The sequence below is a fragment of the Trypanosoma brucei genome, chromosome 10, assembly GCF_000002445.2.
Source record: "Trypanosoma brucei brucei TREU927 chromosome 10, whole genome shotgun sequence".
NCBI lineage: Eukaryota > Euglenozoa > Kinetoplastea > Trypanosomatida > Trypanosomatidae > Trypanosoma > Trypanosoma brucei.
Window position 1 is genome coordinate 3,031,872 of NC_007283.1, and position 26,646 is coordinate 3,058,517.

Genomic DNA, 26,646 nt, shown 5'->3' on the forward strand with positions numbered 1-26,646 from the left:
GGATGCGACGTAAGGCCCGTAGGAACTTGAATCCGCTTTTCTCTTCTTCTTATTTTCTTTGTGCATCATTTTCTCCTCGCGGAATAAATATGGGTACAAATATATATATATAGATAGATAGATACATATATAAGTAAACGTAAAAACAAAACAAAACTCAAGGTGAGGTGTCACAGCGCATTAGATCTTACTATATTATTATCATTAATATATTTTTTTTTAAAAAAAGGAAATGAAAAAGCATAAATGAATTCGGCGTTACGCCCACTCTAAAACGTTTCATAATGAAACAAACGAAATGACGCATAAAAGAAGTCACTCAAACCAACCCAAAACCTTTAAAGGCCCATGGCCGCCGATAACATTCGATATCTCGATAGTATTAATTTAACGAACGGTAAACAAACTAAAAAAAACCACAAACTAAAATAATGTGCGATAAAAAGGGTTTAAAAGAACATGAATAAGAAAAGATAAACTAATAAGTTTATTATTAACAATATATGAGAGTAAAATAAAGGAAAAGGAACGAAATAGAGAGTTAAAAAAAAGTGGGGAAAAAGACGCACCTCCCACCGAACAACTCATCACTGGTTACAATTAAACTCAGCGAATATTATCCTCATTTATAACCCGTAAGGATTATGTCGGTAGAAACGTGGGCGCCGAGGAGCACTGCCATCAGAAATGGTGTTCATGTCAGATGTAGTGCAATCATCATGTTGATGGCCACTTCCAGAAAGTCCGAGATGCCCGTTATCGCGACCTGAAGTGGGACTCGTCACATCGCTACTGCCGACGGAAGGAACTCTTTTGTGCACAACCATCGCGAAACCAAGTGGCGTCCCATCGGGAAATGAACCGGGAGAACTGTCGAGAGGGCTCCCAGCTGATAATTTTTCTCCGGATTTATTACCACTGGCGTGATGGCGCCGATGAGAGCGGCAAAGAATACGATTGGAGCTGAGATCCACTTCAGGGTCGACGGCAACAGCATGAACAAAGTTGCAGGACGCGCCACGATGACATACGCCATTAAAATAGTAATGTGCGCAATGAGAAAGTGGTCTTCCCTCCGCAGAGGGCTGTGGAATAACTGCTTGTGTAACAAGAACGAGTCCGCTAGCAATCCTCTCAATTGGTTTTTTATTATTGGGAAGCAGAACCTCAAGCACATCACCCGATTGACAGCGTTCGTATGTACATTCACTCTCATGGCGCCATATGTAATTCACATGAATGGGATGCGCCTTCAGCGTGCTGTAATCAACATTGGCGTGTAGAAACCTGCAATCGCTACCCGCAAGACATGAGTTCGGGTCGTAAGGTTTATAATGAGTACAAATCATTGTGTACGGGTTGCTTGGATGCACATGTGGCATGTGGACCACTGAATGAGAAGGTATCTCGTACATGTACCTGAACTCTATATCAAATACCTCCACAGTGGTTTTACGGTTTTTTGCCATAGATTTCTTTGAGGGCATTATGTCTTTGCTTCAATAGTTGCTTTCTTTTTTTCCCCCCTTTTTGTGCTTCTTGCTGTTGCTTTGTTGGTGTTTTCTTATGCTTTTTTTCTATTGTGTTTGCCATGTGTCCATTTTTTTTTTTTTAGTTTATGGTGAGGAATGACAAAGAATAAGAAAATTAACGGAGGATAAATTTGATCAAATAAGAAGTTTTCGCATGTATACAGACAAATCAGTTGATTGGTACGAATGTTAATACAAGAAGATATTACGCTCACCCTGAACCACAAGGAAGTACATATTACAAAACTAAGAAAACAGCAACAGCAACATTATTTAAATTGGAAAGAGAAAAGAGTCACAACACCAAAAAAACGAAATAATTATTTTCTCATGCTTTACCGTCAGCACTTACTGAACACATCACCACACAATGGGAAATTGCGAAGATGTTGTGTTCAAGAAGTGGGAATGACAGCACTAGATGAAGAAATAAGTGATTACAACGTCTGACTTCATCATCCCTTCTTCTTTCCCGCGCAAATTTATGACAAGTAGAGGAGATTATTAAGAAAAGAGGAAAAAAAAACAATAAAAAACAATAAAAGAACAAAGAAACGAAAAAAAAAGAGGAGGATGAACACATACGCGCACGTTCTTTTTCCCCACCCGTGACCCCGAGAGTCACGCTTTCGCTTAATCATCCCACACCCCATATTTTCTTTCCCTTTATTTCCTTCAGTTACCTTCGTCTTTTTCTTTCTTCCCCTCATCTCTCTCTCTCTCTCTTATTTTCTTTTTTTTTTGTTTTTTGTTTGTAAGTTAAATTGTAGAGGAGTGTGCGTATGCATTAAATCCATACCTTTCTTCACTATTTTTTTAAAATTTCTTTTACCTCTCCTCCTATTTTTTATTCTCTCTTTACCTTTTGTTAACAAAACAAAACAAAGAAAAAATTACATAATTTCTCCCTTCTCCTCTTCCTCTTCCTCCTTTTTTTTCTCTCTCGTTCTTTCTATTTACTCTGTTTCCTTTAATATTTTCACAAAAAAAAACGGTAAGACGGCATTAACGACACCGGTAGAAACATTTGGAAGAAGCAGAGGAGGAAAAAAAAAAGAAAGAAAGCAATTAGAAGGGAGAGTTAAAAAAGGTACATCCCCAAAATAAGACATTAACAAAACAAAACAAAGGAAAAAAAAGAAAAAAGAAGACAAACACGAACACAAAAACACACACACACACAAAAAAAAGAAACAATGATCGGCACAGTTTGTTATTATTTACTACTGCTGCTGCTCATTTTTTTTTAATTTGTTTATTTGGATTTTTCTTTTATTCTCTCATCGCTGTTTGAGGTATTTGGAACGATTATTCATATCATATTCATCTTCCCTCGCGTGTTGTCTTCGTTTTACATCCACTCGACTCTCCCTCATTCTATCTTCCCTTCCCCTCCAATTGCGTCAAATCAATAAAAAAAAGAAAAGAAAAAAAAAGACAAAGACAAAGAAAAATGCGACTAAACCCTTCGCACCTCTTTTATCTTTATCCTTGCTTTTTTTTTTAAAAAAAAGAGAAATTTACAAAAATAATAACAATAATGATTTTAAAAAAGTTTCATTATTATTTTTATTATTGTGGTCATATATATATTTCTTTTCTTTTCTTTTCTTCTTTTCTTTTCTTTGTTAAAATTTGAAACATTTGTCTCTTCCTTTACACTCTTTCTTTCTTTCTTTCACCCTTTCTCTCTCTCTTTTCTTTCCCCCTTCACATACACTTAAACTTGAACTTTTCATTCCTTCACACCTTCATACAACATACACATATGTGCGGTGACTCGCATTTTAGTTCCATCGCCACATTATTTTACTCCGCAAGCACTTCAATATAATATATATATATATATATATATTTATTTATTTATTTAAAAATAGAAGAAAATTGAGAAACAAACGAAAAGAGGTTGAGGAATAGTAATGGCGGAGGTGATGAGGCAAACGTGTTGCTCCCAACTAATACAGCTGCGGGTCCGACGGCAACTTCTGTTTTTTTCTTTTCTTTCCTTTTCTTTTCTTTTCTCTTCTTTTCTTTCCTTTTCCTTCATCTTTTTTATTCTTTACTTTACCTTACTCTTCTCTTCACTTTTATTTATTTATTATATATTTGTTTGTTTCTTCATTCTTTTTTTCTTCGTTTTTAAATCCCACCGCTGCGAAGTGATGGTCCATTTTTCTTTTCCTTTGTTTTTCGAAATTGCAGGACAGAGGAGTAAAATGCAAGAGCGTGTAAAAAGAAGTTGTTGAAGGAAGATACGAAAGAAAAAAAAAGGAGGAGGGGGGGGGGTGAAATAACACACCGGAGAAGGGAAAGAGACAAATAAAAAGAGAAAAAAGAAAGGAAGAAAGAAAAAAAAATACATATATTGACTGAGCGAATAACTGAGTAGTTCTTCTTTCTTTTTTTTTCCTTCTTCTCTTTTTCTTCCTTTTCTGTTAGGGTTTCTCAGCATTCTGACATTATTTATTATTTTTTTTGTTGTTGTTTCCCCTGCCATAAAGGAGAGGAACATGGAGTGGAAGGAAGTTTGGAGATAAATAGGGAAAACATGATTGAGTGAAGTGGATTGGGAAGTCATGGCGTAACCCGTTCCATTCATTACGTTGCATATATATATATATATTATTTTGCATTTGTTTGTTTGTGTTCATTGTGTTGTTGTTGTTGTTGTTTTTATCTTCTAGAGGGTAGTTATGACGACAACAGAGGCTCAGCAAGCAAAATAGTAGTAATAGACAATAATAATAATAATAACAATAGCAATAGTAATAATAATAATAAGCACTAAAATTAAAATTTTCTCTTCTTTATATTTTAAAAACAGAGCAATACCACCTTTCCATATCCGACATTTTACTCTTGCCTCCTTCTTAAGATTTTCACTCGTGTTATTATATCAACCTTAGACAAAATTGCCATGAACGGACGAACCCCTCTCATTAGTAATATTATTATCAACGCTATTATTTCTTTTTTTTTTCCCTCCCTTTTAAGTTGACACTCCCTTCTCCATTCTCTCATTACATTGGATCTCTTATTTTTCTTTGCTTTTTTCTTTTTTAAAAAAACATTCTCATTTATCTATCTGTTTGTTGTTCCTTCACTAACCACTATATTTATATTTATTTATAACAGAGGTTACCGCAGAAATTCTTAAGGAAAAGCAAATCAAAATATATTTTGTTGTGGCTCTCCTTCGATTTCTCTCGCTCTTTTTTCTTTTCTTTTCTTTTATTTATTTTTTCTCCCACACCACACCACGTGTTGTGGTATGCGGAAACGGAGCAGCGGGACGCGAAAGTGTGGAGAAATAATAAACAAAATCGGGCGTGCCACATGCAAAACAAAAAAAAAGAAAAAAAAAGAAAAGAAGCGGATCTACAGAACACAGGTACGCTCCAGCAAATACCTGTAAGGCATATTAAGCAGCAATACAAATAAACAAGAAAAAAGAAAAGGAAGAAGAAAAAGAAAAAGAAAAATGACATTTGCAAGGAGGGTAGGCGGGGGAAACGATCGTTAAAGTAAAAAAATTCACACACATTTTCATTTCTTTGTTTGTTTTTCTTTTTCTTTTGTATGAACCACAATCATGCAGCATCGTTTCTGGACGTTTGGCTGCCTTCTCTTTCCTTCTATTTTTCCGTTTCTTCATCTCTTTGGTTCCTTAACAAAAAAAAAAAAAGAGTCGTATCCGTCACGACCGTTCACGTTAATAAAAGATATGTTGTGAATTTAAACTATTTTCGATCGACCCCGCAGTAAAACAAAACGCAAAAAAAAAAAATTCAACAACAAGAGCAAACGAACGAAAATTAAAACGGCAACGGCAAAAAAAAACGCGCCTTTTTTTACGGTATGAAGGGAAAGGAAGATTGAGGAAAAGAAAACACGCATAGTATCACTTCGCCCACAATCAAAATGGACGCACCCAAAAAGGGCCGCAGGGATCAGACAAAAAGTTAAAGTAAAAAAAAAGAAAAAGAAAGAAAAAAGAAAGGTGGACAAACGGGGGAGGGGAAACAAAACAACAACAACAACAACAACAACAACAACAAATTACAAACAAGTCCACAAGACGAGTGCAGCAGAGTAGACTAAATGAGAGAAGGGATTCCCCACATTTACAGCTGCTGGTAAGGATTATGTCGGTAGAAACGTGGGCGCCGAGGAGCACTGCCATCAGAAATGGTGTTCATGTCAGATGTAGTGCAATCATCATGTTGATGGCCACTTCCAGAAAGTCCATATTGCATACTTCCAACTGCAGAGGCGGAAAATGATGAGCCGCTGTAAACTGTAGAAGGGGCTCGCTTACAAACCATTGTTGCAATGCTGGCGGGTACTCCTGCAGCACACGGGTTCGGAGAACTGTCGAGAGGGCTCCCACACGCCGTCTTCACAGCGGATTTATTACCACTGGCGTGATGGCGCCGATGAGAGCGGCAAAGAACACGTTTGGAGCTGAGATCCACTTCAGGGTCGACGGCAACAGCATGAACAAAGTTGCAGGACGCGCCACGATGACATACGCCATTAAAATAGTAATGTGCGCAATGAGAAAGTGGCTTTGCCCTCGGTCTCCGGCGAGGAATAACTGCTTGTGTAACAAGAACGAGTCCGCTAGCAATCCTCTCAATTGGTTTTTTATTATTGGGAAGCAGAACCTCAAGCACATCACCCGATTGACAGCGTTCGTACATACAGCACTGCTCGTGGCGCCATATGTAATTCACATGAATGGGATGCGCCTTCAGCGTGCTGTAATCAACATTGGCGTGTAGAAACCTGCAATCGCTACCCGCAAGACATGAGTTCGGGTCGTAAGGTTTATAATGAGTACAAATCATTGTGTACGGGTTGCTTGGATGCACATGTGGCATGTGGACCACTGAATGAGAAGGTATCTCGTACATGTACCTGAACTCTATATCAAACGCACTGGTCACATCAGTTGCTGTGGTCATCTTGACTTTGTTTGGTTCTTCTTGATATTCTTCTCTTTCTTGATGAACTATTCGGTGCTGTGCCAACTAAAAAACTGTCTAGAGGAGAACAATATACCAAATATTGCATCAGGAAGGCGGAAGGTAAGTGACCACAGAATTCCAGTATGACTTGTATGACAGCATCATATCGCTATTAAGGGGAGGGGGGATGAGATAACTTAAATGGCCTGTACATGAAAGGAGTGAATCGGCACAGGGTGAATAGGAATCGTTTATTCGGGCATTGCGATCAAAAAAAAAAAAAGAGAGAACGAAAGGAAAAAAAAATGGGGCGATACGTAAATCAACCACCACAATTGAGAATGTTTTCCGCTGATGTCACCCGATCTACCATTTTTTTTTTTACCCCTACTCCTACCTCGCCTCCTCCTCCGCCTTCGATATATATAGAGAGAAATTTCCCCTCTTTTCTTCACAGACCTTTTTTTTTTAATTATTACTCCTATATCCACAAAACATGCCACTAGCGCCAACACCATCGCGCAATACACCCCCATGTTCCCCCTTCACGTTTCCAAGTCCTGGCATTTTTTTTTTTTTGCACCTCAACTCACTTCTCCCCCTTGAGGTAATCTGGTTGAAGGCAACAAGTACAGCATGAGTCAACGAAAGAAATGAAACTTCGTGTGAGGAGGAGGAGGAGGAGAATCAAAACCAAAATCAGGACGTTTTCTAATTTTCTTCCCGAGCGGAAACGAATGATTGCAATGTTAAAGGAAAGGGAGAAATACCCCCAGAGGAGACACCACCCACCCAAACTAAAACACTTTGGCATTTCCCCCTCCTCATCTTACACTAATAAAAGTAATGCTTTCACCACCTGTACCGAAACACACAAACATCTAGCAATCGACCACTACTCCCTTTAAACTTCCCCAAAGGACATGCGACACACGGGATGGACTGCGCTTTTTTTTTTTTTTTAAAATGCTCTTTACAGAGCCCCCGAGTATACAAGGAAAGTAAGGGAGTGTAGAAGGAGGGGGAAAAAAGAAAAGAAAAGAATCAGTTCAACTACGACCCCTCCATAACAGTTGATCGACTACTCGCATTGTCCCTTCGAGATAACTCCACTTCAGTAGCATCACGAATGCGGGCAATTAGCAGACTTGTTGATATCCCTTCCGTACGTGGTGCTGTCCGAAGAATACCCATTCTGCGTGGCACTGCATAATACGTGTCATCAGGGCGGTTGTATTCATCACCACACACCACCACGTGAATATTGTAGCGTTTGATCATTTCTTCAGTGACGCCGGTAACAGGGCTGTTCCGAATAACCTGTGAAACAAACTTACACATCTTTACTTCATTCACCCTTTCATCGACTGTCATGATTGGCCGTCGTTTGTACGCTTCGCATTCATCATCTCCACAAACACCAACAATGAGGCGATTGCCGTAGAGAAGAGCATTCTGCAGGAAGTTCTTATGTCCCGCATGACACAAGTCAAAAACACCATCACAGAACACATTTCTCACAGGCGCGAAAAGGGGAATACGCGCGGAATATGACAGATCCGCCATCATCCCAATAACGTACAGGATCGATGCGCCTATGGAAAGAATATCGTTAAATACGGATCCCACACAAATACAAATGACGGCCGCATGCACCCGCCTGCCGGAAACGTTGCTCACATGCACCTCCGTTGAAAGTAAACCAACAGCAAGAGATCCACTGATAAGACTGAATACATTGTTGTTAGTGAAAGAAAAGATATTGAACAGCGGCACCACACGAGTGGCCAAACACACGGCAATCGCCGCCTTATGTTTCTTCTCCATCTTCAGAAGCAACAAGTTTGTGAAGCTCACCATGACAAGGAATATGAATGCATCTCTCAAAAAGTTTGGATAGACTGGACTGTAAAAGTTCATATCCGGAAATACCACTCTTGCAATCAACGCGCAGAGAATTAGGAAGGAAAGTTCCGAGTCACGAAAGCAATACGTCAGGTGATAAACAACTGTCTTCGCCTTCCCTCCTCTCAGATTTTCAGCGCTTATGCGTCCCAGCACCGTGTTGAATTCGATCAGTTGCAGTACCATTAGAGCATACCACTGTGTTGAGATATCAACTATATTGAACGCTTTCATGAGCGTCAGAGCAAAGAAAATGCGCAGAACACTACTGCAGACACGAGAAAATATGTCACCCAGTGGCGTAGCGGAGCGGCACCGCCTTGCGTGCACACCATCCAACGCACCGCACATGATAGCTACAACACATAACAAAGACGACATTAATATGGGCCCAGTTGCCGCTGCAGTGTGTGACTGAGGGGTTTGGTCATAGTACTCGCTGAGGATCTGGTATGACTGCACGGAGCTCATTAAACCCACTAATGTAATGGTGTTGGGTGCCACGGCCTCCGGCACAAAAGTGCTATCTAAAAAAACCCAAAGTGAGTGGAGCACCAACGTCACAAAACTAACGGGACGCGTCTCAACACTTGTATCTGCATGTGCGACGCGGTCCCGCTCCAGAGGTGTAAAAAAAAAACTGTGGTCACTCAGGTAGTGGGATACCATTGACCACGTAGCTTCAAATCAGTTAGCGTTCAGGAGTGAAACGGCAAAAGAAGGAAAAAAGAAAGATATATACGTGCGTTAGGAAAAACGAATTCGAAAACAGAGGTAAAACGGCTTTTCAGCGGAACATTATATTCGAAAGTGTTTGCTCCTGATAGATATGCAAAAAACGATTTATGTGTACGCCCACCTACAGGTGCTTACACGCTTGCAAAAGTGATGCAATGCTGAGTTGCGGCAGAAAAAGAGAGCACTTCCGAATAGCCCCCTTCCTGCCACATATACACATATACGCTGTTTGAGAAAGAAACTACGAGGATACTTTTGCGTCATCATGTGCCTACTAGAGGTAGTGCATATTGACGTGCCCCCCCAAAAAAAAGTGTAAAGAATGGGAGCCAAACGTTTTCTCTAGCGAAGAAAAAAAAAGAAAGAGAGAGAGCTAAAGAGGGATATCTTAGAGGCAGTGACACTCGTAGACATTTAGACAAGCAAGCAAACACGGTAATAAATGTACATGGCATGAAGGAGTGCACAGAAAGCGAGTAGTCTGACCCGTGAGTCATGGGTACAGAACATATATGATTTCAAACGGTTATGATCAAGTATAAATGACCAGGACTGCAAGCGAATAAATCAAAGTTAAAAGGAAAAAAAAGCAAGGCAAGGGAGACGAAAGATAAAAGAAGAGAAAAAAAAAGAGGGACACAAAGTCCGGCAGGTCAATATAAAAGTTTATTTGTTTACTCCACTTCTCTCCGGCATCGAAACTTTTTCCTCATTGATCCTCTTACTGGAAGAAGCGTTACATGAGGAGCGAATACAAATATAAAATAGGAATCAAGTATATCATAGGGGGGAAGGGAAGGCTAAAGGAAAAGAATGCCATTCAAAGGAAACAGCCCCTTCCTTTTGTACAGATACACACATATACAAATACTTAATGTGAAATAACAGCCCGAATGCTCGCAATTTATCATACATTGGTCTAACAAACTGTGCAGAACCACCAGATCCCGGAGCATATATTTATATACAAATGTATGTCACGGAAATTCGCCACTTATCTTAGGTTATACCGCCTGACTGTGCGTATTTCCTCCTCCCCCCCCTTTCTCGCTTTCTTTACTACCCCTTCACATATCTCTGATGTTGTGGTGCCGCTGAATCATTGCCTGTACACTTATTTCTGTGATCCTTAAGTCAGTGCTCAAGTTTGCAATTTGTTGCGTTTGCAGAGATGCACACCAAACGTGCAGAGTCCCCTCCCCCAGAAAAAAAAAACAGAATGAAATTATGAAAAACAAAACACCATTAAAAATCATTCAAAATATTAAACAATGACCCCGCCCCCCCCTCCATATATACACCGAAACAAAAGTATGAAATAGTGGTAAGGGGCAAACGAGACCGACGAGACGGAACATGACCCTTCATCTATTATTCCACGCACTCCAATCAGGTCTGCAAATCACAAAATACATCCAACTACTGCCATTAGTGGTATATCGGTTCCCCATTAATTAATTCTTCTGCTTTCTTTCTCTTTTTCTGTTCTCCCCCTCTCCCTACCTTTTACATATTTTGCTTTTTTCCCTCTTGGGCAACCTTTTATTTCAGTTTAATACATCATTTCCACCACCGCAGTTCAATAACAGGTCCTGAAGTACATGTATTACATAGCGCGGCAATGACGCCATCATCCCGTATCAATTAATCCATTTGTTTGTGTGCTTCCTTCTGTATCTATTTCGTAAGGAGGCTCACAGTCCAGTTGGTTTCACAGTTACTTGGTTACCTTTCGTTTGATGCGCACCATCGCCGTTACTGCTTTGCGCAGTTCATCCGCTTTGCGGTCCCACACGGATCCCAGCGTACATCCGTTACCATCCACCACTTGCACGGTACTGTTCGGCCCAGCGTCCCTCACGCGATTCACCACACCAACGGAGAATCCCGGAATGCCATGAATCGGTTGCGTGTCATACCCCAGTAAGGTCATAGTGATTGGTTTGTTGTTCACCATGGCATCGCGGCATGCTTCGAAGAAGGTTCCAGCTGCCGCAAAGTCCACTACTGATGCTTCCAATGGAATGAGAAGCCGCTCGAACGCCGTGTTTGCAAAGTCAACAATCTCTTTGCTGTCAAGGCGGCTCGCGACGGCTGTGTCCGGAACAGAGAATGTCGTTTTAGTGTACAGGAAGTCCTCAGAGGAGTACTGCCCAGTGCCACTTACGGAAGTGGAGCCATCACCACCGCACATCTCGGAAGCAACGAGGGCCAAGCAATGAAAGGCTGGCCAAACACTCGGCTTAAAGGGATGGTGCACAATTGAGTGGGACATGTCATAGCCGTACGTTCCAACGTAGTTGTCGCCCTGCCTGGCCGTAGTGAGCAGGAGCGTGCCACGGGCGCGCAGCGATATTGAATCCACGGCAGCCAAGGCATCGAAAAGTACGTTCAGTGGGCAGACCCAAGCACGAAGAAACGCCTCGTGGTTTGCGTCACTAAGCGTGACAACAGCGCGCTCTTTGTCGTAGCTCAGAACAATGGCGTACGGTCCCCCAGAACCTCCATTCCATACCTCTCTATTGGCTTGTATAACAGCGGGGTCGAAGTTCACAATGAGGCAACGTTCCTTGGGGGCCTCTAACGCAGAGAGAATTTGGCCAACAAGTGCTTCAGGAGTGGAGTGCTTAACGTCCTTGTCCATGTGTGTCGTGAAGACACTCACCTTGTCCCCCAGATGATTGTGGGAGTAGTTCCTCGCGACAGTCGCTGCACTTTCCAATGGCAAATGTGCGGACAACATGAAAGAAGTATGGAATCCACTGAGGTTAGCCACAGTTTCCACGTTTGCATCGAAGCCGAGAGTATCTAAAGCTTCAGCAAGGATTGTCACAACATAATTCTTTTTCGGATATTCAAAACGAAGGAGTCGCATTGTGGGTGGAAGTGAGTACCGAGCATCACTCAAAATGGAATCCTCGAACTGTTGGGCGCTGAGTTTGGAAATAGTGTCTGGCGACTTGGCAGCCAATATATAACCGTACCCAATCACGGCAGAATACAGCCGGGGAAGTGGCACGTTCCATGTCTTACGGTACTTCTTCACACTGACGTCAGCGAGCCGAACGACCCCCTGCTCTGCATCGAAGCCAATAACAATGGCAAAGTGACAAGGTTCGGCACGTTGGTCCACCATGACATTCAATGCAATGTTAACATTAAAGCCAATAAGCATAACACTTTTGGTTTTCACAACGAGATCAATATGTGCCATGAAAGTGTCATCTGTGATGTTTACTGGTCCATCTGCAGCATCCCCACGACGGTTAATGAGCACAACACCAAGTGCAACAGCGTCGGCGAGGTTCAACTTCTTAAGAAACACCCTGTACCAGCTAAAGGCCCTGCAAACAGAAACCTTGGTGCTGTTACCAACAATGGTGGCAATGTCAAGGTTGAGTACCTGGCACAATTTTGTAACGGGAATACCACGCAGTTTACCGCGGTCTAGTGCGCTACCAACGCCACTTTCCCGGTGTTTTCCTTGGTTCAGAAGAGTGCATGAGACAAGGTGGTGCATTAATGCGAGGCCAACTATGTGTGGTGCGATGGAGGCGTCAACCGCAGTCATTAATAACCCGCCACTGAGGGAACCATCGAGCATGCCCAGCGGGAATATGGAAGGTACTTTTTCCATGTGTCGTTCGCTCACAAAGACGCGAACGAATCCACGGGATCGATTGCAGTATCCGTCCTTCACGCACAACGCATTGTAGAGCGTTTGTAGAGGAACGCCATGCTCCTCAACAACAATACGGCCATCCTCCAACAAAAGTGGCACCCCGAAACTAACAGAGTGCAGGGCAGGCCTGAAATCAGTAATCAGGGCAAAGGTGCCTTGGTTCTTGGCCGACCAACGTGGTTTTATTGGGTCTGGTAAACCCTCGCCATCGGGGTTCTCAGTGTAGTTCAGGCGCATCCTTATTTCGTGTTGTTCAATCAAGTAAGGATCAAAGTTTATTATATACATTGGGTTTTCCTCATTTTGAGACAGCTCCTTGCGAAACTGGGACAAAGTTCGGATGGTGGCTTGTTCCTCCGCACCCATCCCATCACACGACTCATCTACTGCTTCCGTGTCAAATGTAACCACCTCACAGCGAGTCTTGGTCCTCAGCATTGCCGGATGACCTTCTACGAACTCATTCGTCACATCAAATAGTTCAGCGAGTGTAACAGACGGAAAGGATACGTAGTGCATTGCCAAACGGTTTTGGCGAAGGATGTCTTCGATTGTTATCTTCTCACCGGATACATAGCTGCACGCAAGTGCAATGCTGAGTAACCAAGCGCATGGCGCATTGGCCAACTCGTTTACGTCGTTCGAATCAGGTTGTGTTAACATCGGCTTTAAGAATTCCTGCAGTTTTTGCTTCGCGGCCTGGGCTTTACGGCGGTTGTTCAGAGCATCGGTATGCTCAGGAGATTTAGCAGCAGTTAGCACCACCTTTTTGGAGTGAGCACCGGTAGCGGTGGCGCCGGCCGCTGTCGATCCCGCAAGTGGCGGAAGAAAGCTGGAGTTGGCTGCGGTGGCGGTTGCACCTGGATCTAAAGTGGGTCGCTGAACGTTGAAGCGAGCCCCTCGTCCAATCGCCATGGCCGAGGCTGATGGGCTGACTGCAGTTTCGGATGCCAAACGACCCTCACGCCCATCTGCAGTGACACAAGGCGCAAGCTTCTTGATGTCGGAATGCATCAGATCCAGCTTTGCCTGGATTGATTGCAACCTTTCATCCAAAGATTCTGGTTTGGCTCCCATTGTAACAAAGCTGTTTTCTGGTGGTGCTTCGCGGAAAAGATGCCAGAAATAATTCGACACGCAGTTTTAACCAATTGAAAGGAAGAGAGAGGCATTAACACCAGCGGTGTAATATCAGAAAGACAGAATGACACGGAAGTGTGAACGGCAGTATTACGTGTCCACTACGCACAAAAAAAATTTAGTGAGTGAGACATTAATGACACAATAATTGCAACAATGCAATCCCCCCTCTTCACGCACGAGGCCGGATTTCAGCAGTTTCCACATGTTTTCTTGCTTTTACCTCTCCCTCCATTTTTAATAATGAAACTAACTACGGAGATGGCCACCTGAACCCACATCACCCTACAATCGTACGAAACACATGATCAGAACCCAGCAATGGTAAACAGACGTATATTTCAGCGGAAAGTACAACATTATTCAAGATACCATAAGTCACATTGATGGCGGTTAATAAATTAAAGCCTTCACGGTCGCGACTAACGACGTGAGTTTAACTTCTGAATAACTCAATATCAGCAACGCGCGCAAGGTCCTCATCAAGTCCCACAATTTCGCCGCCGTCCGTCAAATCCGTGCGCAACCCAACCGAACCTGTGCTTGCCTGTTTATACCGACAGACTCCATGTTGAAGCACAGCATTACCTAGACTGCTAAAGTCGCCACGCCTAATAACCAAGAGCATGCCATCGTGCAGTCTGGCATCAAACATATAAAAGCCACGTATCACACGTACCCGCATAAAACCTCTTGAAGAATAAAAACGCAACAACGCTTCATCTGATGCCAAGCAATGTAACCAGACTTCCGCCACACCGCAGCGAAGGTTCGAGTGGCCGGAATCGATCGGTCTGTCAGGGAGTGTTTTGGGGTCCCTTGGAGGGTTATTCAGCTGCTCACTATGGCTTTCTATTCCAAGACGCTGCTGCAAAAAACTTGAAACAGCTGTAAAAAAACTTTTCAGCACCGGAGCGAGCGCTTTGCCAAAGGAGAGACCACCATTTCCTGCCCGAATGAGAGGCGGCACAGGAATATTGAAGAACATGTATGTTAAAAATCGTGTCAGTAAAAGTTCCCCAACACCGCGACGGCGGAGTCTTGGATCCACGGCAAACGACATCAAATAGCCCGTCGGTGATGGCTCCAACTGGCCGTCTTCGTACCGTTTATGGCCGAGTTGACCAATACAGAAACCAGCCAGACAGGAGTATACCAAAGGGGGTTCAACAACCCCAGCTTCCGTAGACAATTCTGTTTCCACTCCACTATGCGTGTCATGGGGATCCATGACGACATCTCTATGAGATACATGCGCAACAATAGCCACAGACGATCCTGAGCGCAGCCAATTGTAGTAATCGTCCGGATATTCGACAGGGAAAGATATGGCGTGGAGCGCCTGTATGCTTTCCATGTCGCTCTCTGCAATTCCCCAGCTAAGATGCACTGTTAATGGTCTTCCCCCATTACGACTCGGGAGTGCAACAAGCTCCACTGCGCTCATTTACACCTCATGGATGAATAAAAAAGAGAATGAGGATAGCGGAAAGCACTACAAGATAAAGAAATTAATAACGTGGCAGTCCAGGCTTGAAATGACTAAAGGAAATAACGGCAGGTTTCTACACCCAAAGCAAAGGTGCGGGAACTCCACCAACTAGCATCCTCTCTTTATCTCCTAACCGGAAGCACATGATTTCATGGCTTAACTCACCAGTAATGTCGTTGTATGTTTTTTTTTTAAAAAAAAAAGAAGATAAAAAAGATATAAGAAATTGTGTTAAACAAACCATGTGCTTATTTTTCACCATTACAATCTATGTAACAATTAGCATATACATATGAGCGCTCAATTAGCCTACCGATAACTAAAGAAAAAGAAACAAGAAAGGGAGAGGACAACAATACAACAACAACCACTCTTCGCCTTTACACACACACATTCGCTTATTCCTTCCTATTAAACGCCCCTTCACTTCTCTTTTTTTGTTATTCCACTGAAAAGTGATCATATGTAGAGAGTTGCCTCGTATATAATTTCCTTTGTAGTTGGTTTATTTATTCCGTTGTCTTCACCACATTTTCCTTTTTTTTTTTTACAGTTTTTTTTCTTTTTCAGATCGTGGATGCAAGAAGGTTTGCGGCAACTCTTCTTTCCCGTCTCCGTACGCTCCTGATCCTATACCTTCTATAGTTAAATTAATTCGTTCACAAATGGGCACATCACCTCATCCCCTCCCTGAAAAAAAAAAAGAATAAAATGAATTTAAAAAAAGATAAGATTAGGAGAAAAAAAAAATGACGCCCATGTAAATAATCTTTTCGTATCTCATCCACCCGTATTCATCACATAACCTCAAATTTCCCCCTCCCCCGTCCGAGCGTTAAGTTGAAAAGTTACCAGGAGCGGAACCATTATCATGGTGTTTAAACACGTACACACAAACACACACATATATATATATACGTATATATGAAGTCAAAGTGAGAAAAACAGAGGAAGAAACTCTCCAAAAAAAAAAAAGATAAGCGATCAAGTACAAAACAAAAGAAAGTGTCAGAAGAGTCACAGCTGAACCACAATTTGGTCTCTTGTCGCTTTGTCTCTTTTTCATCTTCAAAGCCCAGTACACACACACACACACACACACACACAAGGCATTACTAAAAAGCGGAGTTATCATCAGCTCTTGTCTCGTCGTGTGAGGATATTCGAACACAAAGTAATCGATTTCGAAAAACAACAGTAAAAAAAAACGAAGCAAAAAAAAAAAGCTGCCAAAAACGGCAACATCTCGTACAGATTGTCCCCTTCACTTATTCGCTCCTCCAGTACTTAGAAAAAAAAAGGAAATCAGAACATACACACACAGACACTCATACATGTCGCCGCTTCATGTTTCTAACATAACGTGACGCAGTGATTTATTCACACTATTACAATAAGTAAAGGGGACTTAATGAGACACTACTGCTTTGCCTGAAGCTTGGCGGCACGCCACCCCTTCACCTTTCTTGTGATGTATTCAATTGTGAAGAAGCACACCACTGTGTGTGTCGCACAGCGGAAAAAGTACGGCGCGAAGGAGTCGTACACCGCCAATGCCCCCTCCTCACGAACGACTCGTCCTATCGTCTGAGTCACACTCTTATACTTTGCTTTGGTGGTATCAGCGGACATACGTACACGTGCGAATTCAACTGGCATCGTGATAACGGAATAAAACAATGCTGTAAGGATGCTCGCTGCATTGACGACAATGTTGTCTCCGTATGGTTGGGTTCCGTGCAATTGAGAGTAGGAAACATTACGACGCCGCAACGCGGAAAGGACTTGATCATGCACAGCGACTTGGGCAACGCCCACCAGTGCTGCACGAGAAGCAAGGGCACTGACACCACGCCAATATCCCGTGATTCCGTTAGTTGAGTATACGGTAATCGCCGCACGCGTCAACGACTGCTTCGATGCACCGGTCATTTGCAGAACGAGACAAACCTCCACTGGGGAAGTGAGGATACTGGAAAAGACACCAGCCAGGGCGCCAGCAAGTGCACGCTCGGCAACTGTTGGCATGCCGTCGGCGTCACCCTTCAGAGACATGATGGCATCACGAAATATGGGATAACACCCAAGTCTTGCAGGAGCGTACACGGCCTGGCGGAGGATTCCCGTAGACAAACCCCTGAATGGTCCACGTTCCCACACCTTAACCAAACATTCCTTCTGTGAGGTACCTTTGGGTGCAGTCATCACCGTATTCTTCCACATTTCATAAGGGTGCGTGAACAACCATGCAAACATGCCGGAAAAACCAGCAATCCCGATCGTGTAGACCTTAGGAAGGGGCGCATTCGCGGGCGCCTTTGTCTCTTTCGACATTTCTTTTTTTTTCTTCCTGTCGTTCGATCCTCGAGTAGATGTATTAAAATGTATTGTTACTTTCTTGCTGTTTTTTTTTTTTTTAGGGGGTCCCTTTTGTTTTGTTTTGTTTTGCAGGCGAAGAAAAAGTCGGAAATTACACGGATCTCATCACACCAGAGGCGTCAACAAAGGATACTTGACATATGTAAGATGGTACCACAGAAATACAAAAATAAGTGAATAAGAAAACGAAAGGCAAATCACTTGTACAATGCACGTCTACAGACGTTGAGTTGCACGCACAGCGTTAAATTGCTTGAAGGGAAGGGAAGGAAAAAAAAAAAAGAAGAAAATTATCTAAAAAAAAGAAAAAGGGGGGAAAGAAAAAAAAAAAAAGAAACACTTTATATACTGTGTATTGTCTTCCGGTTGTCGTCTTGCTGCTGCCGACATTGCGCACAATTGAATACAATTTTTACCTCTTTTTGTTATTTTTTTTTTTTTGTAACGGCAGTTACTTCGGTCAAAGGTCGCGAATGGGTTGACTCCTTTGATCCTATAGTGTCAAACAGACAACAGAGTACGACACGCTAGCACAGTGAAGACTCTACCTTTACCCAAGTTCCTCAATGTTTCAACAAACTCATTCACTCGTTATTCTCCATATTGGAGGCTTTCTCGGGAGAGCGTGCGGCGACGCTGTTCTTTCCCCTGTATCCTTGTTGTTGTATAACCTTATAGCGCAGCGTCCCACGCCAATGATCATACAGTTGACTGACAGTTCTTGCAGGGTGCCACACGGAGCGGTAGGCGTAGTAAATTTGTTGAAACCTCTGCTGTCCCTTCGTGAAGCGTGCCAAACCTTTTATGATAGCTTCATCTTCCGATGCGCTAAATTTATACCGTTTTTGCTTGCCGGATGATGTCCCAACGCCCACATTAGCAAAGTTGCTTACCTCACTGCTAGAGTGTGTTTCGATAGTAGAGCCCCTTTCAGACCCCACACGAAACTCACTCGGATTAGTAGGGTGTAGTGACGGTCCTCCAGCTCCACGGTTGACCATTTCACCAACAGCATCGAAAGATGACACTGTGCGGGTGGTGCCCGGCAGTGCGGGCAGTTGTTCCAAGACGTCCAAGGCATTATTTTGTTCAGCTTCGTCAACAGTGTCATCACCGGAATTGGCAGCGGGACTCAACGTCTCACTCGCTGGCACTGGACTTTCCGGTCGCACATAGGCCCACTCCGTTACTTCAGGAGAATCACGCCGCCTTTTCGTACCAGCGGCACCGTTTGAACAAGTTTTCCATTTCCCTGGTGTTTGACCACAATCATACTCTCCCATGCAAGGGGAAGAGCGTCCAGTCAACGCGTCGTAGCCTTCACTAATAAGTGAGCGAAGGCGCTCCGTAGACGAGGTGATTCCTCCACTACCGTCATCGGGGTCACACTCACCAGATTCAAGTCGCGCAATGATCTGTCGAAGATGAGCGTTTTCGTCAACAACGTGCCTTAACATCGCATACACATCAGCCACAGTCATCGGTTCAAGGTGTGACAACTGGTCCGTCTCCCTCTGGACACCCAAAGAAGAGGCTAATAATGCGGAGACGATTCCACTTCGGTATCCGCACGTACGCCAAAACTCCGAACTGCCGTGGAGAGGTTCAAGCGCGACGGCGGCCGCAACTGAGAAGTTGTTGCCCTGCTTTATGTGCCCACAGAGAATCTTGTGGACCTCCGAGAAATCTGTTGGTGAAGGGGATGTGGATGGAACGCCAGCGTGACAGTACATTGCCCCCCTGGAATTACGTCAACAAAGTATATGAGAAAAATATAAAAGAACAACCAAATTTTGATGTTGTATACTGAAGTCTTGTGTATTAACAGCGCGCAGTAGTCACGTATAAGCGGAATGATAAATACCCTTTTATGAATCCCTGTTTTCCTTATATATCTCCCTGGCAATACGCGAACTTGTGTGGTTGTATGAATGCTTGTATTTCTCTCAACAATTTATGAATGAAATTCGGTTGTAGCTAGTTATCACTATGTTCCTTCACTTACAGAAAACCTTTTGGGAGGCGCCCTTGGAGAGAGACAAAAAAGGAAGAAAAAAGCAAGTTCGATGCCACACGGAAACATGAGCGACTGGGAGAGGGGGTGGATATATATATATATATATATATATATATATCAAAATGTTCGCGGCCACAGCACCTTGTGTAATAATTCTAATCTATGGTAAAAATATGTTTGTTGCTCAAAGGAACCTCATTCATGCACTCACGAAGTTTCGCTTCAGCCGCTTCCTGCAGTTTCGCTGCGTTAGCACGCCGCTTCAGCCGCTCGGCTTCTCGCTGTGCTTCACGCTCAACGCGCTGTGCCTCTTGACGCTCCTCCTCCTCCGTCATATCCAAGCGCTGCTGTACGCCCTGACGCCATGCGTCCTGTCTTCGCCGCAAAGTTTCCAGCTCCTCTTCCTTCCTCCGCTCATCCGAAGGACCGTCTGAAGGAGGAACCGCGGCGGTAGCAGCTGGCATTACCGTTGCCGCTTCAACCGGGGTGTGGTTGTGATCAATACTGCTATCGACTACCGCACCGTTACCCAATGCACAACCTTCTGTGACAGTGGTATCGGTGTTTGTATCCTTTCTGTTCTCACCACTTTTCTTCTCTATCTCTTCTCTCTCTACCCGCTCCCGCTCTCGTCGTGCGGCCTGAACCTTCTCCATCACCTGCCGCACGCGCTCCTGATCAGACATTGTGGAAAACTGTGGTGTAGAGACGTCTTCCTCCCTCCTTTCCACATTCTTCTCCATTGAATTTGGAACCGCCGTGCCGGTGTGAACGTCTTCACTTTCTGTAGTAGGATTTGCATCATCATCGACGGTTGCGGTGTCTGCCTTCTTCCCGTCGGTATGATGATCATTGAGCACCTGCTCTCCTCCGGCGTCGGCGTCCATGGGGGCATCAGCAGTACAACTCCCCATCAATTGCTGCCGCATATCCGCTGCGCTCACTCCCGTAGGAGCTGGTGGCACAACCCGTAACACCAACGTCAGCGTGCTGCGCTTCCGTTCAAATTTCGCCTCGAGTGGTGTCGGTTCAACCGTGAAGGGTAGTAGCAGGGAACCGTGGTAATTGTGCAGGTTACTACGAGCAATTTTCACGTACATGCCCTCCACCTCCACATCGAGTGCAGAGGAGGACTGCAAACCCACAAATTCCATTTTCACAACGAGAGCCTCGGGAACGCCGATGCGGCGGTCCACAATCTTCCATCCCCACGTATCAGAGAGGTCAATGTGACCACGATGGGCAATGGTGTACTGCGGCATGTTCTCCTCTTCAGGTGTTCCTCTCCTGGTGGAACTTCCTTTGGCTTCTTCACTAATTACTTTTTTATCCTTTCCCTTATTCCCATCGCTTCGACATCCGACGCTACCGGCGATCCCCTTCTCCGATGAGGAACCTCTGCCCGACTTTTCCTCCGCGACCTCCAGTGGTTGGGGGAGCTTTTGCGTTGGCCGTTTCAACACTGGTTCATTTGCCGCTAGTTCAAAAGGTGATTTGCCCTTCTCCCGCCTGACCGTTTGGTTTTGCAGGCTCCCCACTGACGCGACGTCACTGGACAACCGACGAAATTGAAAACCGTGGTTATCTCCGTAACCTGTGTTGATATGCTCAACGGCAATGTTCACCAGAAAGCAACAAAAACGGTCGCTTCGATCTGCCAACTGCAACGTGTGTGGGTGAAACACCGCATCATAGACAACCACAGCATCCGGGCCACAACTCTCGACCTCTTGCCCTTCCTCACCCGCATTCCGATTTGGTTCCTCACTGAACAACTCTGTTCGTGGTTTCGAGATAGAAACCGGGACGAACCAATTACTACTATTGCGATCACCTGTAGTTTCCTCACGGAAGGGGTCAATCTTCTCACTGCTACACATATTAATGTATACGGGCGTGTTCGCATGCTTTTTTGCCTGCGCTGCCACTGACGAAGTGGCTTTCACACGATAGGATGTTTTTGCTTCCAAAAGCTCCACAACGAAACCCGGACGCGGAAAGACAAAGTCAAAGCTATAATCCCCTCCTTCCCTTGCCTCCCGCTCAACTTGTTCAAGATAGGCCTCTTCTTCGCGGCGGGTTTCGGGGTCTTCCATGGACTTCATGTATTCTTGAAACAGCTTCAAGAACTTCGGGTCATCCATTTTTTTTCTGATTGTTTGAATCTCCTCAGGTGTGGGGGTAAATGTTTCCCCATCCTTCGTGTTCTTATTCATAAAATTAACTGTTTCTAGTGGCATGGTTCGTGTTCTTTGCACTTCGTCACCTATCCCAGTCACGTAAAGAGAGAGGATGAGAGGAGAGATACACAAAAGGAACAGTTTCTACAGCACCAGGGGAAATGTGATAGCATCGTGCGTACAACGGCACAGGAAAGAGAATATTTTCGTAGTGATGACCAACGAACGGACCATAGCACAAGACCGTCTCCCTTTGAAGGCAAAATGCAACCCAGACGCAGCGGGGGCTACACACCAGTCTCTTGATGAATGAAGGAGAGGGCGGTGGAAATAAAGAGCAAAACAAAGCAGTAAGAAAAGATAATTACACATACACGAATATATCTCTGGGGTTGAAAGAATCCCCTTCAACCCCCACAACCGTGCCGCCAAAACTCACATCGCACTAGCACAAACATCATTGGCGCCCGCCATATCAGCGTCAACTACTGTACCATTGAAAAGACGAAGGTGGGGAAAAGAGGGGAGAAACAAACCAAACCCAAGACAGGATCTGCAAAATGGGTGGGGCTGAGAGTGGCAGCCCTACTTGCGTACACCCTAAATTTTATTCCTCCCAGTTGAACATCAAAACGCCAACCCTCAAAGGCTGTCACCGCACCCGATGGATGTTGAAGGGCATGGCAGCAGGAACTCGAGCACAACTTCACTTGGGCCGCAATGCACCATAGGACAGCATGTACTCATGACACAACCACCCTGCCCAACCAACATACAGAAAGGTAAAGCAAGAAGGGAATAAGTAAAAATTAAAAAAAAAGGAGGAGGACAACACGACAGTGTACAGTTGCACCCACTCCAATATGTACTCAGCCGTACCGCTCACACTGTAGAGTCTTCAACAACCTTTTATCATATCACGTCCCTTAAACACATCCTTGTTATACACATAGTCAGGTGTGAGCACGCAGTTACACATGCCCTTCCCTCCTCTCCATTAGCATTGTACCCTTAACCATCCCCTATATGCGTGCAATAACGAAAGGGGAAAAATTAAAAATTAGTGTTTTTGTTTTCTACGCTTCCGCTTCGTATGCCCTCGCTTCTTCCCCTTGCGAGCCTGTTTTGTCTCAGGTGTTTTGTCGGATGCTGTGACTGTTTCAGAAGGACTTTTGCCTCCACAGCTACTTTCACCGCCGTTCTCGGCTCTTCTCTTCACTACTTCACTGTTAACAGTTGTATTGGCGTGTGCTGGACGCCTGACGCTCTCTGGTGTGCACAGTCCCGCCGTGCTGTCGTTCGTGGTGTCGTCGTTCGTACGCAACCTCTGTTCATTTCTTCTCTGCAAGGCATAATTGCGGCCAGATCCGGCCACCTGTGGGGAATGACGCTCGCACCGCGTTTGCAAACCCATTGAATGGAGTCGTTCCGCCTGTCTCTCCATCGCCTCCCGTGAAAGCCGCTCACGCCTTCGTTGATCATTCCGCAACTCATCTAATAACTCACTAAAGTGTTGCGTCGTTTTCCACTTGCGTAAGAACTCATCATACAACCTAGCGGTTGCATCATCAGCATGACCACTTTGGACACGTCGCACATGAAAACCAAGGCCCCCACGGGCACTCGTGAAACTCTTGTATGTCTTTCCGTTGTAAGATCCTGTTGCATTATATCGCCTACTTCTAGACACTGACGAGGAATCTTTGTCAGTGGACGCATACGACAATCCGTTGGCATAGTTGAAGTTTTCCTCTTCGTCCCAAACACTTTCAGCCTGCCCCTTCGACACTTTGCTATAAGTTCCATTCTTCCCCAACTCAAAACCTCTACCCGCCATCTCTCGGGCCGTCCTCACATCCCATGGCTTCATGTCTGACGCACTGCTGACATTGTTGTAGTACTTATGAGTGCATAGTTCGCCTATGCCTACTGAAGATGATGCTCGGCGCGGTGGCGATGCCGAACACGGGGTGAAGCAAGTCAGCAGAAGGCCATCCGAATGCATGGAAATATCCTTCTCGCCGTTGAATTGCTTATACCTTTTCTTACTTACAGGGTTGTTGCGCGTCCGTGGAACAGAAGGGGCTGATCCTCCGTCAAGAAAGTTCGGACTTCTCTCACCTTTTCGGCCGCTTTCCCGCTTCTCTAAGCTGCGAAGATTGGTTATTTGCAAACTGCCCCGCGTACCACTCTGGCGATCGCTATTCTGTTGACCATTTGCCACGGACACGCTGTGACCTTTTGCGGCCGGCTCTTCCGGTGCACGGACAAAGATGGGAGGCATGCTGACCAAACCATTCGCGGTGGGGGACATTTCGTTTCCTTGTCGGTGTTTTTCCTTCAAAACGGTATCCTGCCGCACATCTGCATCATCTACAATATTACTGTGTTTCTTTCCTTCGGTCTGAAGAGAAGCTGCTCCGTTGGAAGGGTTCTTAGGTTTAGCCCTCACCGACACGGGGCTTCCACGTCTCGTCGGCGGGTTACTTGGGTCATTATTTTCCTCTTCATCATCACCGTAGGAGGTCAGACTTGTGCTGCTGCTATTGATGCCATCCTCGTTAGTGCGACGTACGCTACTTCTCAGGTGGTCTTCCGATTGCGCTTGCTTGTTTCCTGTACCTTCTTCTTGATCTGGCTTCTTTTCCGCCATCGAAGCAGGAGGCGGAGAAGTATTTTCAAGAGACGGGTGATTCACAATCGAGAAATCACCTTCCTTTGTGTACGAGTTAGTTGAAAACGAGGGAAGATTCTCGTGATTATCCGCATGGAACATCGACGGTGATCTTCCGGTGGCCCTGCAATAAACTTCGTAGGTTGTGACCGCCTGCGCAATATCTTTAAGTCGCTCACCAGTTCCTTCAAAAAAATGGTTGGTTTCAGTCCACATTGACTTCAGTTGCTGAAGGTCCGGTGCATGTCGGTAGTCGGACGTATAAGGCAGTACAAGTCCCCACATACACTGCGAGTCAGCTGTGGCGGAACTCTTGCCTTTAGTCGGTGTGCGTTTCCCCCACTCGCGATCATAAACAACGGAATTTTGCACAGCATATAACGGAAACGTGTTAACACGAGGGACGCTCCGCAACAAAACACCAACTGCTGCGCACCATCCTCCCTCTTCTTCCACTAGTGGCAGCCGGAGCAAACACCGCGTGAATGTTCCCTCGCTGCATTCCATGAGCATTACCAGGAATAAGCCAAGCTCGTCTAGTTGATCACGATCGTGGCCGGAAATGGGCACCTTGAGTGGCAGCTTGCATCGGCCCTCCGGAAGACCCTTCTCGTTTACCCAAAACAATTCACACGTGTCGAGTGAAAGGTGCGCCTTATCACGAGCCACGACGAGGGATCGTCCAGAAGAAAACCCGCTTGTTGCCGTAGCAGATATGGTACAACCATGGGAGGTGCAGCGCCCCTTTTCTGTGAGGACGAGGTTACTCCTGCCTCCATAAACCGCCTCGAGACTGCTGTCTCGAATCTCCAGACTACCCTGGTTTCTAACCCAAATACTGCCGCTGTTCTGTGAGAAGACACTGCGGAATACCACAGCACTACTTGTGTCGCTTACGATGAGGCTGTGGCCACTGCAGCGGCTGACACTCACATTTTCGACCTCAAGCGAAGCATTATCAGTAAGCATCATTGCTGTGGATGCCACTCCAGACCCCAAGAAGCTGCTGTTGTGTACATTCAGTGTTGCGCGCCCTGAACCCAAAAGGACTGGAATTTCGGAACCCCCAACGTCAGCTGCCGATCCACAATTGTGTACAAATTCGCATTCAGAGAAGGCGCACAGATTTGTTGCAGAAACATGCACACTCGCAAACGATTCTGTTGACGAAATACCTCTGTGAACGCGCTGTGCAGCAGCTCCAAACATACACTCGTTGAAAAACACCGGACCATCACCCGTCACCTCCACGCGATTTGCAAACCACACACACTTGAAAACAATCAACGAATGGGCATCGATCTTCACCGGTTGCTTAAAAACACTCCACAGAGACCTACCGCTGTCGCCACGTGACTCCTTCCTCGAATCCGCTGACTCGCCGTCAGTAGAAGCCGCAGGCGGTGCTGCACCCATAATAAGACAAGGGGCGCCATTTTTTATGTAAGACTGCCCATAATCACCATTCTGAAGACAAACACGAAAGGACTGACTCCCAGCTATTTTTTTCAGCTCGGCAGGCAACGTCGCCGGTGAAGCGTGTGTGGTTAAGAGCGAAGGGGCGCTTTCCATAAAGTTGGCGAACGCGATTCTCACACTGGACACATTCCATGAGGGGGTCAAACAACCCTCATTGGTTGCTTCGGTCATATCTCCCGGGGAGGGGGAGTGAGAAGCGAATAGTGGGTCAACTTTGCACTCTTGAGGGAGGGGAGGGTGGGAAAGGTGCGGGGGTCAAAGAAAAAAAAGTAAAACATTTACATGACGACAATTCCGAAAAGGGCAAACAGGTACACCAACAAAGGCAAATTCATGAGACGCAAGCAAGAAGGTAAACGGCGAAACAATGTTAGACGACTCCTTTCAAAGTAAGTAAACTGTTCGTTTCTTGAAAGCTACTTGCACACATGCGAGTATGTCTGAGGCGATAACGAGTA

General features: G+C 44.9%; 10 protein-coding genes across 10 annotated transcripts, besides 31 other annotated features; all 10 read right to left on the reverse strand.

Moving 5' to 3' along the window:
• Nucleotides 1-83: 83 nt before the first annotated feature.
• Nucleotides 84-132: a microsatellite.
• A 59-nt stretch (nucleotides 133-191) lies between these two features.
• Nucleotides 192-228: a sequence feature (AT_rich).
• A 398-nt stretch (nucleotides 229-626) lies between these two features.
• Tb10.389.0770 (hypothetical protein, conserved) lies at nucleotides 627-1,487 on the reverse strand (the record flags this gene model as incomplete). The annotated part of the gene is made up of 1 exon (XM_818387.1): nucleotides 627-1,487. One exon carries the CDS (start codon nucleotides 1,485-1,487, stop codon nucleotides 627-629), a length of 861 nt encoding a protein of 286 aa, XP_823480.1.
• Nucleotides 1,488-2,038: 551 nt separating this feature from the next.
• Nucleotides 2,039-2,098: a sequence feature (A-rich).
• An 89-nt stretch (nucleotides 2,099-2,187) lies between these two features.
• Nucleotides 2,188-2,282: a sequence feature (CT-rich).
• Nucleotides 2,283-2,433: 151 nt separating this feature from the next.
• Nucleotides 2,434-2,503: a sequence feature (CT-rich).
• A 75-nt stretch (nucleotides 2,504-2,578) lies between these two features.
• Nucleotides 2,579-2,729: a sequence feature (A-rich).
• A 216-nt stretch (nucleotides 2,730-2,945) lies between these two features.
• Nucleotides 2,946-2,985: a microsatellite.
• A 42-nt stretch (nucleotides 2,986-3,027) lies between these two features.
• Nucleotides 3,028-3,109: a sequence feature (AT_rich).
• A 15-nt stretch (nucleotides 3,110-3,124) lies between these two features.
• Nucleotides 3,125-3,159: a microsatellite.
• Nucleotides 3,160-3,194: 35 nt separating this feature from the next.
• Nucleotides 3,195-3,237: a microsatellite.
• Nucleotides 3,238-3,360: 123 nt separating this feature from the next.
• Nucleotides 3,361-3,399: a microsatellite.
• A 116-nt stretch (nucleotides 3,400-3,515) lies between these two features.
• Nucleotides 3,516-3,615: a microsatellite.
• Nucleotides 3,616-3,618: 3 nt separating this feature from the next.
• Nucleotides 3,619-3,671: a microsatellite.
• On the reverse strand, nucleotides 3,631-4,131 carry Tb10.389.0760 (hypothetical protein; the record flags this gene model as incomplete). Its single annotated transcript, XM_818388.1, has 1 exon — nucleotides 3,631-4,131. One exon carries the CDS (start codon nucleotides 4,129-4,131, stop codon nucleotides 3,631-3,633), a length of 501 nt encoding a protein of 166 aa, XP_823481.1.
• Nucleotides 3,841-3,887: a sequence feature (GA-rich).
• Nucleotides 3,922-3,966: a sequence feature (CT-rich).
• An 8-nt stretch (nucleotides 4,132-4,139) lies between the features above and the next one.
• Nucleotides 4,140-4,161: a sequence feature (AT_rich).
• Nucleotides 4,162-4,253: 92 nt separating this feature from the next.
• Nucleotides 4,254-4,313: a microsatellite.
• Nucleotides 4,314-4,643: 330 nt separating this feature from the next.
• Nucleotides 4,644-4,664: a sequence feature (AT_rich).
• Nucleotides 4,665-4,746: 82 nt separating this feature from the next.
• Nucleotides 4,747-4,778: a microsatellite.
• A 94-nt stretch (nucleotides 4,779-4,872) lies between these two features.
• Nucleotides 4,873-4,904: a microsatellite.
• A 63-nt stretch (nucleotides 4,905-4,967) lies between these two features.
• Nucleotides 4,968-5,014: a sequence feature (A-rich).
• A 281-nt stretch (nucleotides 5,015-5,295) lies between these two features.
• Nucleotides 5,296-5,371: a sequence feature (A-rich).
• Nucleotides 5,372-5,501: 130 nt separating this feature from the next.
• Nucleotides 5,502-5,531: a microsatellite.
• A 22-nt stretch (nucleotides 5,532-5,553) lies between these two features.
• Nucleotides 5,554-5,590: a microsatellite.
• A 66-nt stretch (nucleotides 5,591-5,656) lies between these two features.
• On the reverse strand, nucleotides 5,657-6,499 carry Tb10.389.0740 (hypothetical protein, conserved; the record flags this gene model as incomplete). The annotated part of the gene is made up of 1 exon (XM_818389.1): nucleotides 5,657-6,499. The coding sequence occupies one exon, from the start codon at nucleotides 6,497-6,499 to the stop codon at nucleotides 5,657-5,659; it is 843 nt and encodes a 280-aa protein (XP_823482.1).
• Nucleotides 6,500-6,772: 273 nt separating this feature from the next.
• Nucleotides 6,773-6,808: a sequence feature (A-rich).
• Nucleotides 6,809-7,555: 747 nt separating this feature from the next.
• Tb10.389.0730 (cholinephosphate cytidylyltransferase A, putative) lies at nucleotides 7,556-9,076 on the reverse strand (the record flags this gene model as incomplete). Its single annotated transcript, XM_818390.1, has 1 exon — nucleotides 7,556-9,076. The coding sequence occupies one exon, from the start codon at nucleotides 9,074-9,076 to the stop codon at nucleotides 7,556-7,558; it is 1,521 nt and encodes a 506-aa protein (XP_823483.1).
• Nucleotides 9,077-9,721: 645 nt separating this feature from the next.
• Nucleotides 9,722-9,778: a sequence feature (GA-rich).
• Nucleotides 9,779-10,862: 1,084 nt separating this feature from the next.
• Nucleotides 10,863-13,904, reverse strand: Tb10.389.0720 (hypothetical protein, conserved; the record flags this gene model as incomplete). Its single annotated transcript, XM_818391.1, has 1 exon — nucleotides 10,863-13,904. The coding sequence occupies one exon, from the start codon at nucleotides 13,902-13,904 to the stop codon at nucleotides 10,863-10,865; it is 3,042 nt and encodes a 1,013-aa protein (XP_823484.1).
• A 499-nt stretch (nucleotides 13,905-14,403) lies between these two features.
• On the reverse strand, nucleotides 14,404-15,324 carry Tb10.389.0710 (acetyltransferase, putative; the record flags this gene model as incomplete). Its single annotated transcript, XM_818392.1, has 1 exon — nucleotides 14,404-15,324. One exon carries the CDS (start codon nucleotides 15,322-15,324, stop codon nucleotides 14,404-14,406), a length of 921 nt encoding a protein of 306 aa, XP_823485.1.
• Nucleotides 15,325-16,152: 828 nt separating this feature from the next.
• Nucleotides 16,153-16,209: a sequence feature (A-rich).
• Nucleotides 16,210-16,539: 330 nt separating this feature from the next.
• Nucleotides 16,540-16,566: a microsatellite.
• Nucleotides 16,567-16,878: 312 nt separating this feature from the next.
• Tb10.389.0690 (mitochondrial carrier protein, putative) lies at nucleotides 16,879-17,793 on the reverse strand (the record flags this gene model as incomplete). The annotated part of the gene is made up of 1 exon (XM_818393.1): nucleotides 16,879-17,793. One exon carries the CDS (start codon nucleotides 17,791-17,793, stop codon nucleotides 16,879-16,881), a length of 915 nt encoding a protein of 304 aa, XP_823486.1.
• A 94-nt stretch (nucleotides 17,794-17,887) lies between these two features.
• Nucleotides 17,888-17,907: a microsatellite.
• Nucleotides 17,908-18,108: 201 nt separating this feature from the next.
• Nucleotides 18,109-18,175: a sequence feature (A-rich).
• Nucleotides 18,176-18,422: 247 nt separating this feature from the next.
• Tb10.389.0680 (hypothetical protein, conserved) lies at nucleotides 18,423-19,571 on the reverse strand (the record flags this gene model as incomplete). Its single annotated transcript, XM_818394.1, has 1 exon — nucleotides 18,423-19,571. The coding sequence occupies one exon, from the start codon at nucleotides 19,569-19,571 to the stop codon at nucleotides 18,423-18,425; it is 1,149 nt and encodes a 382-aa protein (XP_823487.1).
• A 372-nt stretch (nucleotides 19,572-19,943) lies between these two features.
• Nucleotides 19,944-19,973: a microsatellite.
• Nucleotides 19,974-20,010: 37 nt separating this feature from the next.
• Tb10.389.0670 (hypothetical protein, conserved) lies at nucleotides 20,011-22,095 on the reverse strand (the record flags this gene model as incomplete). Its single annotated transcript, XM_818395.1, has 1 exon — nucleotides 20,011-22,095. One exon carries the CDS (start codon nucleotides 22,093-22,095, stop codon nucleotides 20,011-20,013), a length of 2,085 nt encoding a protein of 694 aa, XP_823488.1.
• Nucleotides 22,096-23,095: 1,000 nt separating this feature from the next.
• Tb10.389.0660 (hypothetical protein, conserved) lies at nucleotides 23,096-26,359 on the reverse strand (the record flags this gene model as incomplete). Its single annotated transcript, XM_818396.1, has 1 exon — nucleotides 23,096-26,359. The coding sequence occupies one exon, from the start codon at nucleotides 26,357-26,359 to the stop codon at nucleotides 23,096-23,098; it is 3,264 nt and encodes a 1,087-aa protein (XP_823489.1).
• Nucleotides 26,360-26,646: the final 287 nt, after the last annotated feature.